At 31.8% G+C, this 13,077-nt stretch overlaps 5 protein-coding genes across 5 annotated transcripts; 4 read left to right on the top strand and 1 right to left on the bottom strand.

The window, feature by feature from the left end:
* Window positions 1–83: 83 nt before the first annotated feature.
* Window positions 84–1,156, bottom strand: DFA_06938 (putative glutamine amidotransferase; the record flags this gene model as incomplete). Its single annotated transcript, XM_004358125.1, has 2 exons — window positions 84–689; window positions 755–1,156. The coding sequence occupies 2 exons, from the start codon at window positions 1,154–1,156 to the stop codon at window positions 84–86; spliced, it is 1,008 nt and encodes a 335-aa protein (XP_004358182.1).
* Window positions 1,157–2,803: 1,647 nt separating this feature from the next.
* Window positions 2,804–6,393, top strand: BRIP1 (DEAD/DEAH box helicase; the record flags this gene model as incomplete). The annotated part of the gene is made up of 4 exons (XM_004358124.1): window positions 2,804–4,155; window positions 4,244–4,822; window positions 4,862–5,527; window positions 5,613–6,393. The coding sequence occupies 4 exons, from the start codon at window positions 2,804–2,806 to the stop codon at window positions 6,391–6,393; spliced, it is 3,378 nt and encodes a 1,125-aa protein (XP_004358181.1).
* Window positions 6,394–6,857: 464 nt separating this feature from the next.
* cycK (cyclin) lies at window positions 6,858–9,001 on the top strand (the record flags this gene model as incomplete). The annotated part of the gene is made up of 5 exons (XM_004358123.1): window positions 6,858–7,213; window positions 7,297–7,378; window positions 7,452–7,574; window positions 7,655–7,778; window positions 7,884–9,001. The coding sequence occupies 5 exons, from the start codon at window positions 6,858–6,860 to the stop codon at window positions 8,999–9,001; spliced, it is 1,803 nt and encodes a 600-aa protein (XP_004358180.1).
* A 643-nt stretch (window positions 9,002–9,644) lies between these two features.
* On the top strand, window positions 9,645–10,203 carry DFA_06935 (uncharacterized protein; the record flags this gene model as incomplete). The annotated part of the gene is made up of 2 exons (XM_004358122.1): window positions 9,645–9,716; window positions 9,814–10,203. The coding sequence occupies 2 exons, from the start codon at window positions 9,645–9,647 to the stop codon at window positions 10,201–10,203; spliced, it is 462 nt and encodes a 153-aa protein (XP_004358179.1).
* A 208-nt stretch (window positions 10,204–10,411) lies between these two features.
* On the top strand, window positions 10,412–12,575 carry DFA_06934 (uncharacterized protein; the record flags this gene model as incomplete). Its single annotated transcript, XM_004358121.1, has 4 exons — window positions 10,412–10,418; window positions 10,689–11,712; window positions 11,778–12,247; window positions 12,334–12,575. 4 exons carry the CDS (start codon window positions 10,412–10,414, stop codon window positions 12,573–12,575), a joined length of 1,743 nt encoding a protein of 580 aa, XP_004358178.1.
* Between the last annotated feature and the right edge of the window lie 502 nt (window positions 12,576–13,077).

Below are 13,077 nucleotides of genomic sequence, written 5' to 3'. Positions count from 1 at the left end.
TTATTAAAACAAGTAATAAAGAGAAAAACAATCATTCACTTTATTCTAGTATCAGCGATTGACTAAAATCACATTAATTAATATTAATTTATTGGAAGGATTTCAAAATAGCCATCATCATTTGCAACGACCATATTGTTGACAGGGACCTCACTGCATTTGAAATCCAGAGCCAAAGGTTCGGAACTAATGATAACCGATTGTTTGAGAGTGTTGGTGCTTCCCGACAAGAGACATGCACCCTTGTCACATTCGAGTGATTGACCACGTGACCAAAACAATGTATGTGCGCAAGTAGTTGGACCAGTCACATAACGAGATGCAACGACACACGAACCATCAGACACACATAGATTAAGTTTTGCGCAAGTTTTTGTTATCTGTAGTGTCGCAGATGCACCAGCATCACCCTCGTCCATCACTATTCCATTGTCAATCTCATACTTTAATATGAGTGCGTGAACTTGATGTATCGTCTCTTTCAATACCTTTGCAAATATTTGAGCATTGTCGTGTCTCTTTGGATAGGCTTCTTCCTCTGGTTCAAGAAAACTATGATGTGTCGAATAAATGGCAGTGGTCGATATTTCTTTTGGTTTTGGTACATATCCAATCTCTCTTTCATAATTGGTAATAAATAATGCAAATAATAATTCTGTATCTGTTGTTCCTTTAATTAATTCAAATCCCTAAAATTAAAAATAAATTAATAAATTAATTAAATATTATTTATATTATATTTTGTATTACATACAGATTGAGATAAAAGATTTAAAACATCTCTTCTTAATTGAGTATGATAAGATAGAGTACCATTATGCATCCAACTGAGGTTTCTATAGGTGAATGGATGACAATTGGTAGTTGTGATGGCTCCGGCAGATGCAGCCCTTATATGGCTCATCAAACAGCCACTCTTTACCACTCTTGATAATTGTCTAAGATTAACATTTGACCATGCAGGAGTAATATCTTTGAAAACACATGGAATCGGAGTAATCTCTGGTACCCACCATGCAATACCAAAACCATCGGCATTTAAAGAAACACCTGGACATATTGAATGTAAACTTTGATGTAATAAACCATGACTTGGTTCAGTTACAATGGCCGATAATTTAATTGGTGATCCCAAATAAAAAATAAATCTACACATTCTATATTCTATCAATAATTATTATTATTTTTGGTTGGATTTTGATTTGATTTGATTTGATTTGATTTGTTGATGTATATAAATATAATAATTGCGTATGTAAATATATCTATTCGTATGATATATTATTATTATTATTATTAATGGTTTGAAATTGTTGTTTTTTTGTTTTAAATATTAAAAGAAATATTAATGGAAAATGATGATGATCGGGTTATTATTGTTATAATTATTAATTATGTCTCGTGTCTATATTAATTAAATTAAATTATGTTAGATTTATTAAATCGTTTTTTAATAATAATAATAATATTTAAAGAAAGAGTAAGATAGAGAGAAATAGAAATATAGAGAGAGAGAGACAGAGTGTGGTGTGGGTAAGAAATAAATAAATGATTATTCTGTCAGACTGACTATTGTGTTTAATTAATTTTTTGAATGATATAGATGAATGATAGATGATGGATGAGGAGGAAAGGTAGGAAGAATAAAAGAATATAATATGCGTAATGAATATAATTTATATTCATCATATGATGATAAACGATGATCGATAGGGAATGCTACAGTTGTTGATCGATTGTTTGTATTGTATTGTATTGTATAGCATACATATTAAAAAGAAAGAGATAGAGAATACTTGTAGTTCTGAATGAATTGGATCGTCGTAGACAGAGAGAGAGAAAGTAGAGTAGTATTTATACAAATACAGAGATAAATTCTGCGTTCAAATTCACATCAAGCGAAATGGAACAACAACCAATTTTGTTTTTGTTTGTTTGAGGTGTGGTTTGGTTAGTGATGATGGGGGTGATCGTGCGTGTTGAACGGGCGTGATGTGCGTTCAGGGAGGGTGATTGATTTTCTCAAAGTGTTGTTGTGCTATACTAGGTTTAGGGGTTGGGTTTTCTCATACCTTTTTTGTTATTATTTTTTGATTGAATCTAATTAATCTTTTAAATTGGTAATACAAATATAAAATAAATAAATAATATATGCGCGTAATGTTTCTGTTTGTTTTAGTTATAGTACTACAATAAGATAAAGATAAAGATAAAAAGGAGAAGAAAAAAACCTTATGATCTGAGAGAGTGTGCGTTGCAGACTTGCACCAAGTTCTGCACCAACTACAAAAAAACAGACCAACGTTTGAAAGAAATTTCAAAACCAAATTTCGGTGACGATCGTCAAATTGCACCATACAAACGAGTGATAACAATACTTTTTTGGGTTTATTCTAGATTTATTAATTAATTAATTATGATTATCACATACATACATAGTAGTATTTCAAAGTTTGAACTTGTCATATAGTTCACCCATTTATTTCATTGAGGAGATATCATATCATATCTTGAATCATGTTTGCGATTTAATTTAAAAGATCAAAAAAAGGGAGAGATGTTAGAGAGATAGAGAGATAATAGTTCATACAAACTTGAGAATTCCAAGAAATAATAATTGGGGTGTCTGTCTAAAAATGAATAATGAATACTCTAATCTTTTTTGGTGGTGAAAGCTTTCACTGCTTGCCCAAACAAACAAAAAAAATATTATTAATATTTTTATTATTATTAAAATAATCTATTGAATAACAATTAAGTTTGTGTATTCAAGCAAGTAGGTTGTATACTATCTTTTACGATCATGTCACAACCATCATCACAACCACAAAAGAAGGTAATCTCGTTAAAGATATCATCAAAGCCATCTTCAACATCGACCGATAGCATTTACAATCAAAAGAGTACATTTGCACCTGTTACACCTATCAAATCAGAGTATAATGCTGCTTCATCAACACAATCACCTTATTCAAACTATAATAAAGGTGGTGGTTATAATGGTTATAATAAATCATGGTCAAATACATCAACAACATCAACAACATCAACAACATCAAATAATACATCTAATACTTCTACAACACAACCAGATACAGTAGAATGGAGTAAATCAGAAGATGGAACAACATACAAGATCAATGGTCATAATATTAAATTCCCTTATGAACCTTATGATACACAGGCAACTATGATGCATAGAATATTAGAGGCTTGTGAAAAGGGTCAGAATGCATTGTTGGAGTCTGCAACTGGTACGGGAAAGACACTGTCTTTGCTATGTGCAACACTCGAGTGGCAAAAGGGCAAGTTGGCAGAACGAGACTCCAACATTAACGCATTGGCACGCGCTGAAAGGGAAAAGGCAAACAAGGAACGGTATCTAATGGAAGAACGAAGAAAACGACCTAAAAAGGATGAAGATACCAAGATTGTATCGAGTGATATGTCCTTTCTCGATGATTTTAGTGATACTGGTGTAAAGTTGCAATCTGATTATGTACCACTTAATGGTAATGGACAAAGAACAATGTCAGCTCATCATCAACAAAGTTCACAACAATCACAACAATCACAATCACAAAGTCAAAGTCAAAGTACAACACCACCTTCAACACCATATGGTGGTTCTGCAGCTACATCACCAACAACCAACGTATCAACACCAGATTTATTAGAAAAAGCAAAAGAAGAAGTGGCATCAGTACCAAAGATATTCTTTTGTTCAAGAACTCATTCACAAATTGCACAATTGACCTCTGAATTGTTAAAGACACCTTATAGACCACGTATGTGTGTATTGGCATCAAGAGATCATTATTGTATCAATCCGAAATTGGCTGGGTATGATCGTAAAAAGGACAAGTGCAGAAAAGTAAGAAAAGAGAGAAACTGTCGATTCGAACGTCGTACCAAGCAATACTCACTCTCCCAGATACCAAAGTTCCTACCGGGTGGAGAAAAGGAGGTTTGGTCAATCGAAGATTTCATCGATGGTGGTAAAGATCTCGGTGAATGTCCATACTATGCTTCAAAAGGTTTCATCGAACATGCAAATCTAATCTTTTGTCCTTACAATTATATCATTGAACCAAGTATCCGTAAAATTTTTAAAGAACATTTTGATAATTCAATTATTATTTTTGATGAAGCTCAGTATGTTAAAATAGACAAAAGAAAAGAATATTTATTTATTTATTTATTTATTTATTTATTAACTTACTTTTATTCTTTTTTATTTTAGTAATATAGAAGATTCATTAATGTCAGCAGCAAGTTTTGAATTAACAAAAGAAGAGGTTAATGAATCAACAACACAATGTAAAGATACGATGAGTAATTCAATGATTATGGATCAAGCAACACCAAATGAAAAAGAGACAATGTTGTATTTATATTCATTGTTTGATAAGATGGGTACATGGATGTCAAGGAATGAAAAGGTACTGACCGATCAAGACTATAAGAATCAAAACAATGTATGGTCTGGTAGAAAGATTCTAGAGGTTTTGGAAAAGGATTTTGGATTGACAGCTGCAAATTATAGAAAGTTGAGGGAATCTCTGGATCGATTGGAAAAGGATGATACTGAAGGTGGTGGTACTGTTTCTGCAGAAACACCAAACAAACCTGGTGAAAAGGGTCTTGCCGACGAACACCAATCAAAAACAAAGCAAAGAGTTAAAATGGAAAAACGTGACAATGAATTACTGAGTCCAAAGATCTTGGGTATTTTAGCAAATCTTGCTCAAGTCTATGACTTTGTATTTGGCAACTTGCAATTCATTTCCGATTTTAGAATGTTTTTCCAACGTCAGGAAGTGTATGTTCCAGCGGCTCGTGGTACCAAACTATACTATAGTTATGGTATTTGGTGTATGAATCCTAGATCGGCATTCAAATCGATTCGTGAAAAGGCACGTACCATCATTTTAACATCTGGTACATTGGCACCGTTAAATTCATTTGCCAGTGAATTGTCATCGCCGTTCCCAGTGACTGCCGAACTCGGTAATCTAGGTGACATCACCAAACGTGTTTGGATTGGTACGCTTGGCGTAGGCACCAACAATACCAAGATGGATTGCACATTCAAGGGATCCGAGAATCTCCAATTTCAAGATGCACTCGGCGATGCTATCCTCAAACACCTTCAAGTCGTTCCAAATGGAGTATTGGTCTTTTTCCCAAGTTATGCATTTATGGAAAAGATAAAGAATCGTTGGGAAATGACTGGCATGTACAACAAGATTGATCAATGCAAACCAATCTTTTTCGAACCAAAACAAACCAAGGATTTCAAACGAGTGTTGGAAGGATACAATGATGCCGTCAAAACAGGTGCCACCCTCTTTTCAGTGTGTCGTGGTAAAGTCAGTGAAGGTATCAACTTTTCAGACGAGTATGCTCGTGGTGTCATCATTGTTGGTATTCCTCTTCCAAATATTAAAGATCTCAGAGTTGATCTTAAAAAGAAATATAATGATTCAAATTGTTCAATTATTCAAAATTTAATTAATGGAAATGAGTAAAGAATAGAAAAAGAAGAGGAAAAAATAATGGAAATAGAAAAAGTAATATTAATTTGATCAAATTTAATTTATTTTTTTTAGATGGTATACACTTCAAGGATATAGAGCATTAAATCAAGCAATTGGTAGATGTATTAGACATAAAGATGATTATGGATCGATTTTATTGATTGATAGTCGGTTTACTCAGGAGAGTGTTTGGAGGAATCTTTCAAGATGGGCAAGAATGTGTATAAAGAATAATAATTCAATCGATAGATCTCTGCCTTCACTCAAATCATTTTTTGATTCAAGAAAACTTTTAGAACAAACAAAAGATAATGAAAGAAGATCTTCTTATAATTCTCCACCTCATCAACAACAACAACAAACATCTCCATCATCTGCATCATCTTCATCATCATGGACAACAAAGAATAAATTTTCACCAACAATAGCAAAAGTTAAAGATGAATATTCAACTTCAACTACTTCAACAACATCAACGACATCAACGAATAGTTGCCAACAAACACCAAAAAAAGCAGTTTCTTTAAATATAAGTAAAAATAGTTATAATGTTAATAATAGTTATAACACAAATTATAATATTAATAATAATAATAATAATAATAATAATAATAATAATAATACAAATAGTAATTATAATAGTAATGGAAAAAGAGTAGCATCACAAGAAGTTATCAGTTTGGATGAAGATAGTGATCCAATCGAATATTTAGGATCAGCCATTAAAAAACAAGCCCCTGCAACTTCAACTTCAACCTCAACCTATAATTTTAGTCGTCGAACCAATCTACAACAATATAAACCATCATCATCATCATCATCATCGTCATCAGATATGAATCATGGTTTTTAAATAGTTATCAAAATAAATAAAACTATTTATAGATCAATTATTATTATTCTATTATTCCTTGGAATTCCATAGAGAGAAAATAAGAATTGACCATAGTTGGTTTTTTTTTTGAATTTTTCTTTTTTTTTTTTTTTTTATTGAAGTAAGAAGAAGAATACTCGAGAGTTACAAACAAATAAGAAAGAGGATTATAGTATAGTTAGGTTATTGTGTATTTCTTCTTCTCATTCCCTTCTTTTCAATATTATATAAACAGTATTTTAACAACAATCATCATCATTCAAAGAACGACGACAACGAATATTTGTGAACGTTTCATTCATTCATTCACATCAATCGAGTAGTAGTAGTATCAGTATTAGTAATAATAATAGTAGTATTAGAAATAGTTTATAAAGGAGAAGAGACATCTTCATACATATCAATAAAACAAGAACAATTATATATTATTCATATCATATAGTATGACATCTATTACATCTGCACCAAATTCAACTTCTTCTTCTTCTTCATCTTCAACGTTGACAAACAACAACAATAATACAATAATAAACACACCAACAACGATATTATCTAACAATGCACCATCAGCAGCTGCTACTGCAGCAGTAGCAACCTCTTCTTCTTCTTCCTCGTCTACGACAACGACAACATCTTCATCATCATCTTTATCCTATGAATGGTTAAAAACAGGACCGAGTCGTCACTGGTACTTTACAAAAGAACAAGTAATGAATCATTATGGAAAAGATAAACAAGAAATAACATCTAGAAGAGCTAGTTGTGCTTTTATACAAGACATTGGAATAACTTTGAAATTGTAAATTGAACCAAAACAACAACAAAGCAATGAATACCTGTTATCACTTACACACACATCTCTATTTATTTATTTATCTATAGATCACAACTTATAATTGCAACTGCAACTACCTATTTTCATAGATTCTATATTAGGCATCAACTTCGTGATTATGATAGATTTGTAAGTTTGTTTTTAAATGATTGCCACAATAATTATGTATTAATATTGATATATCTTGTTTATAATATAATAGCTTGTAGCAACTACATGTTTATTCTTGGCAACCAAAGTTGAAGAATCACCAAGAAAGTTGGTTGATGTTGCAAGTATTTATTATAAAGCAAAAAACAAAAAACAAACCAATCCTGATCAAGGAGTATGTATACGTTGAGAGATAGAAGAGAAGTATGGATTAACTTAATTAATATTTATTTAATGAAACTTAATTAATTTTAGGAAATACAATCAATTATAAACAAAATTATTCAACACGAGCATTTATTATTGACAACAATAGCCTTTGAATTAACTGTAGATCATCCATATAAATTTTTATTAGAATATATGAAAATGATACAAGGTAAATTGATTCAACTCAAGCAAAGAAAATGAAAAGAATGAAATATCGCAAGTAAAGATCTTATCTAATCCATTTATTATTATTATTTCCAAACAATCAAAATAGGAAGTAAAAGATTATGTCAAGTGGCATGGAATTTTGTAAATGATAGTTTGCGAACTAATCTATGTTTACAGTTTCCACCTCAATTGATATCATATGCAGCCGTTTATTTGGCAACGAAATTTTTAAATTATCCTCTTTCCTCTGAGGGTAAAAAACAATGGTGGGAAATCCTCGACGTTAAATTGGAGGTATTGGAAGAGATTGGAAGTTATATTCTTGATCTCTATGAAAAACATCCTTTAACAAAAGATGAAAATAGTAATAATAATAATAATAACAATAATAATAGCAATAATAATAATAATAGTAGTAACCATCAACAACCAAACGAAAATCCAACTATAAAAGTAGTAGAAAATAATAATAATAATAATAATAGTGAACAACAAAAAAATAACGATTCAGTCATTGATATGGTTATTGATAGTAACGTTAATTCGAATCCTATCAATAATAATAATAACAATAACAATAGTAATAATAATAATAATAATAGTAGTAGTAGTAATAATATTGGACCAAATGATCGACTAGCATCATCACCACTACCTCAATTAAAGACACCAAACAAATCACCATCTCTATCTTCAACTTCACCAAATAGTAATAACAATAATAATACTAATGGTTCAACGTCAAGTAGTACCAATGTTTTATCACCTCGTGGTCCGTCACCAAACAACAACAACAACAACAATGCAACAAGATATTCTCCTTATGGAAAGGAAAGAAGATCGGGACGTGGTGACTCTTCTCGTTCTCCATCTCCACATCGAGATGTCGTTGCACCACCATCAAGAGGTTCAAGTAATCTAGAAACTGGTGAAATTCATGATCAAGGTAGAGGTGATAATAACAATAGAGATAGAGATAGAGATAGCAATAGTAGATACAATAATAATAACCGAAATGAAAGAGAACACCGAGGAGACAAGGATTATCATGGTGGCAACAATAGGGATAGAGATCATCACCAACAATATTCAAGAGAAGGAGGGGGTAACAACAACAATTACAGTAATAATAGTAGAAGAGATGATGGATATGAAAAAGACCATCACCATCACAATAATAATAATAATATACACGTAAAAGAGGATAATCATAATCATAAATAATAAGGAAAAAAAAAAACATAAACCATAAAATCCAAAAAAAAAAGAGATCAACCAACCATCCAACAACCAAACTAAAACCAAACTAATCACTATTCGCATATAATCAATCAAACAATTATATAAAATTTAAAATATTTAAAAATTATTTTAAAATCAAAACTAAACAAAACAAAATGAAAAAGATCTTTCTTTTTGATTGCAATGCAATGTTGTGTGTGTAGACTGTAAAAAACAAATACACACAGAATTGGTGGTGTGTGAGGAAGGGGGTAAAAAGCGGACGTGGATCGTAGTACAACAATGGAATCCACAAAAAATAGTCAGAATTATGATAACGGTACAAAAAACTATCATCTATTACTACCAACAACAAAAAAGAAAAAGAAAAGGAATAGGAAGTGTAGACTGTGTCTGTGTGTGTGGTTTGTGTGTGTTAATTTAAATTAATATATATATATTTCAATCTATTTCATCAACCTATATTTATTTATATAAATATATATTTAAACTAGTAAACAACAAGACTAAAAAAGGTTATTTATTTATTTATTTATTTATAGTTTGTTAATTTTACATTACATGTACAGTAATAAATATTTTTAGAAATTAGATAGAGATAGATTAGAAAAGGGGAAAAAACAAAATGAATGGAACAATATTAGATCAATTTGTAGGAAATGAAGAAATTAGAGGTACCATTGTAGAAGAATTCAAGGTAAGCTTTATATTTATATTTATATATTTATATATATAAAAATGGAAATAAGTTTGACCAAATATTGATCAAAATATGTTTTTGGTTTTCTGTTTAGGATCAACCAATTGATACAATTAGAATAGTATTAGTTACTTTAATTAGTTCATATACTAAAATGATATCGGTTCATGATACACCTGATAGTACAACATCAATCTATTGTGGCTATAAAGATGGTACACCTGTAAACTATGGTGGATTAGTTTACAGTTCCCAGATTATAAAGACTGGATTTGGCACCAAACCAAATATACTATTCTCGTTTTGGAAGTCAAAGGATTTTGAATTACTCGAGAGAATAACAGACCGATACTATCCACTTGCCAAACTACGAGGTAGCACCATCATCATATCATGGCCCAACAAAAATGATTCTTCTTACTTTTTATCAAAATCAAATAGATTAACTCCAAATCAAATTGAAGATCAACAAATATTTATTTAAACCCCCAACAACAACAACAACAACAAATCGAAAAAAGAAATAGAAATAAATGTGATTAATTTATCACAAAAATGTCATCATTCACAGTGGATCAATTGATAAAGTTCCCGCCCGACCGTCCCGGTCTCTATTTGTCCTCTGCTGTGATTGGGTGGTGTTGAGTTAGTTCAACCGTTACAAACATCAACAATCGATCTCAAACAGCAAAATGCAATGTAAGCATCTTTTTGTTTTTTGCCACCAAAATTCGAATTTAGAGGAAACACCAATTTTGGAGGTAAAAGGAGAGCGATTTGGCCTTTTGATTTCTATCATCTAACTATACATCTCTCTTTTACCAACACAAACAAATACATAATCATTATCTCTTCATATATATATATATATAAATTTATTATAACTATTTCTTTTTAACTTTTCATTTTATTGTATCTCTGTCTCACAAAGAAGAAAGATATAAAAAAAAAAAAACAATATATTATTAGTCATGACATACACACAAGAATCACTTGAAGATGAATTATACAAGGATGTAGTACAAATTGCAAAGAAGTTGGGTATCCCTGCAAGAGGTAAAAAAGTAGAGTTGATTGAAAAGATCCTCGAAAAGCAAAAGGAAGGAGGTAGCGGTACTACTACTACTACAGCCAAGAAAACATCACCTGATACATCATCATCAACCAAATCAGCACCTCCTAAACGTGGTAGAGGATCATCAAAGGCAAAGGATGCATCTGATTCAGAGTCTGAAGAAGAGGAAGAAGAGAAACAAGTTGCATCTGACCCAGAATCAGATGAATCATCCGATGAAGAAGCAAAGAGAGCCAAGAAGAGACCAACTCCTGCCAAACCAGCTGCTGCCGCTCCAAAGAAACAATCATCAAAGGCAGCTGCCAAATCAAAAGTAGTTGAATCTGATGATGAAGATGAAGAAGAAGAAGAAGAAGAAGAAGATAACACAACTACTACTTCAACTACTTCAACCACTTCAACTTCTACCTCGAATGTAGTATTTAATAATAATGGAGCAACATCTTGTCCATTAAAGAAATGGACAATGGAAGGAGGAGAAGCATATTATTATTTAGAGGAACCAATCTCTCGTTCAAAGATTGTAGCCTTTGATATGGATGATACTATTGTCCATACAAAGTCTGGTGCCAAGTTTGCCAAGACTCGTACCGATTGGGTGTATTGGGCTGATTGCGTACCCATCATGATGAAAGAGTACTATACCAAGGGTTACCAAATCATCATTGTCACCAACCAAGGTGGTATTGGCGTCGGCAGTCAGCACGACCGTACCAAGTTTAGTAATGTCAGTGGAAAGATTCAGGACTTGTTCAAGGAATGGGGTATCCCATGTATTGCCATCATGGCGTGTGACCTCAACGGTAAATGGCGTAAACCAAACAAATTAATGTGGAATTTCCTCGTTGAAGATTGTACCAATGGAAAAGTTACAATTAATTCAAAAGATTGTTTATATGTTGGTGATGCTGCTGGAAGGTAAGAAGAAAAAATACTAATATAAATAAGAAAATATAACTAACTATTATTATTTTGTTTTTTAGACCAGATAATTGGAAAGCAGGAAAGAAAAAAGATTTTGCTTCATCTGATCTTGGATTTGCACTTTCATCTGGTATTGCATTCAAGACACCAGAAGAATTCTTTTTGGGTGAAGCTCCATTTGTTGACAAGTCTGCTGCTGTCAGTGCCACTGGTATTATTTCCAACGATAAGATTCCAAAGGTTGAAACAACCGGTGATGTCATCCAAGGTGGAGGTAACATTCTTCCCAAGACCAAGGTGCAAGAGTTGGTTCTCATGTGTGGGTTCCCTGCCTCTGGAAAGAGTACCTTTTCCAAAACTCACTTTGTCCCAGCTGGCTATGTCCACGTCAATCGTGATACTCTAAAAACCAAAGAAAAATGTATTAAAGTTTGTAAAGAATCATTGGCTCAAGGTTTATCTGTCGTCATTGATAATACAAATCCCGCCAAAACTGATAGATTAGATTATATTAAACTTGCAAAACAATGTAAATATAAATATAAAACAAACAAACAAATATATAAAATATATTCTTGTAGTTGAACTAACCAATATATTCTATTTGCTATTTAGATGGAGTACCAGTAAGATGTTTTAGAATGCAAACACCACTTGAATTGGCACAACATTTGAATTATTATAGAGAAAGAACTCAAGGTGTAAAGCATGTTCCAGGCATCGGTTATAATATGTTTAAAAAGAACTTTGTGGAGCCACACACCAGTGAAGGTTATGAAGAAATCAAATATGTCAATTTTGTCCTCAAGATCCAACCAGATCAAGTAAAGGAATGGAATATTCCAAAACCAAAATAATCAAATATTTATAGATAAGATAGATAGATAGATATTTAATGGGGTGCTATAACAACAATATAACGCAATGAAGCGATTACAAAAAAAAAAAAAACCAAACCAAAAACAAAACACATTAATGGGGAAAAAGAAAAAGATATTAAAATAAATATCTATAATTGTATTATAGGTAAATCAGATTAAAATAAAACCAGCCATCCATATTTTTAAATCAAAATGGTATAATTAAAATAAACAACAACAAAAAAAAATGGTCAAAGTTTAATTAAAGGTAACCATGCCTTTGATAGATTAGACAGAATCGCCAATTTAAAGTGGATGATGCCAATCAATGTGCGAAAGGGGGGGAATGGGATCTTTACAAAACCTCGTTTAAAAGTGTCCATGAATGTAATGCATTTGCAGATCTGTCTGTCAATAGGATTCCTTTCATTGGCGTTTGACTGCTCGACCGCCCGTATTTTAAACCTTTGATACCAAACCACAAGCAATTTACAAAAAG

The sequence above is a fragment of the Cavenderia fasciculata genome (assembly GCF_000203815.1).
Source record: "Cavenderia fasciculata unplaced genomic scaffold Scf_ET2XIPL01CNAVH-3, whole genome shotgun sequence".
NCBI classification, from domain to species: Eukaryota; Evosea; class Eumycetozoa; order Acytosteliales; family Cavenderiaceae; genus Cavenderia; species Cavenderia fasciculata.
This window is presented reverse-complemented; position numbering and strand designations above follow the sequence as displayed.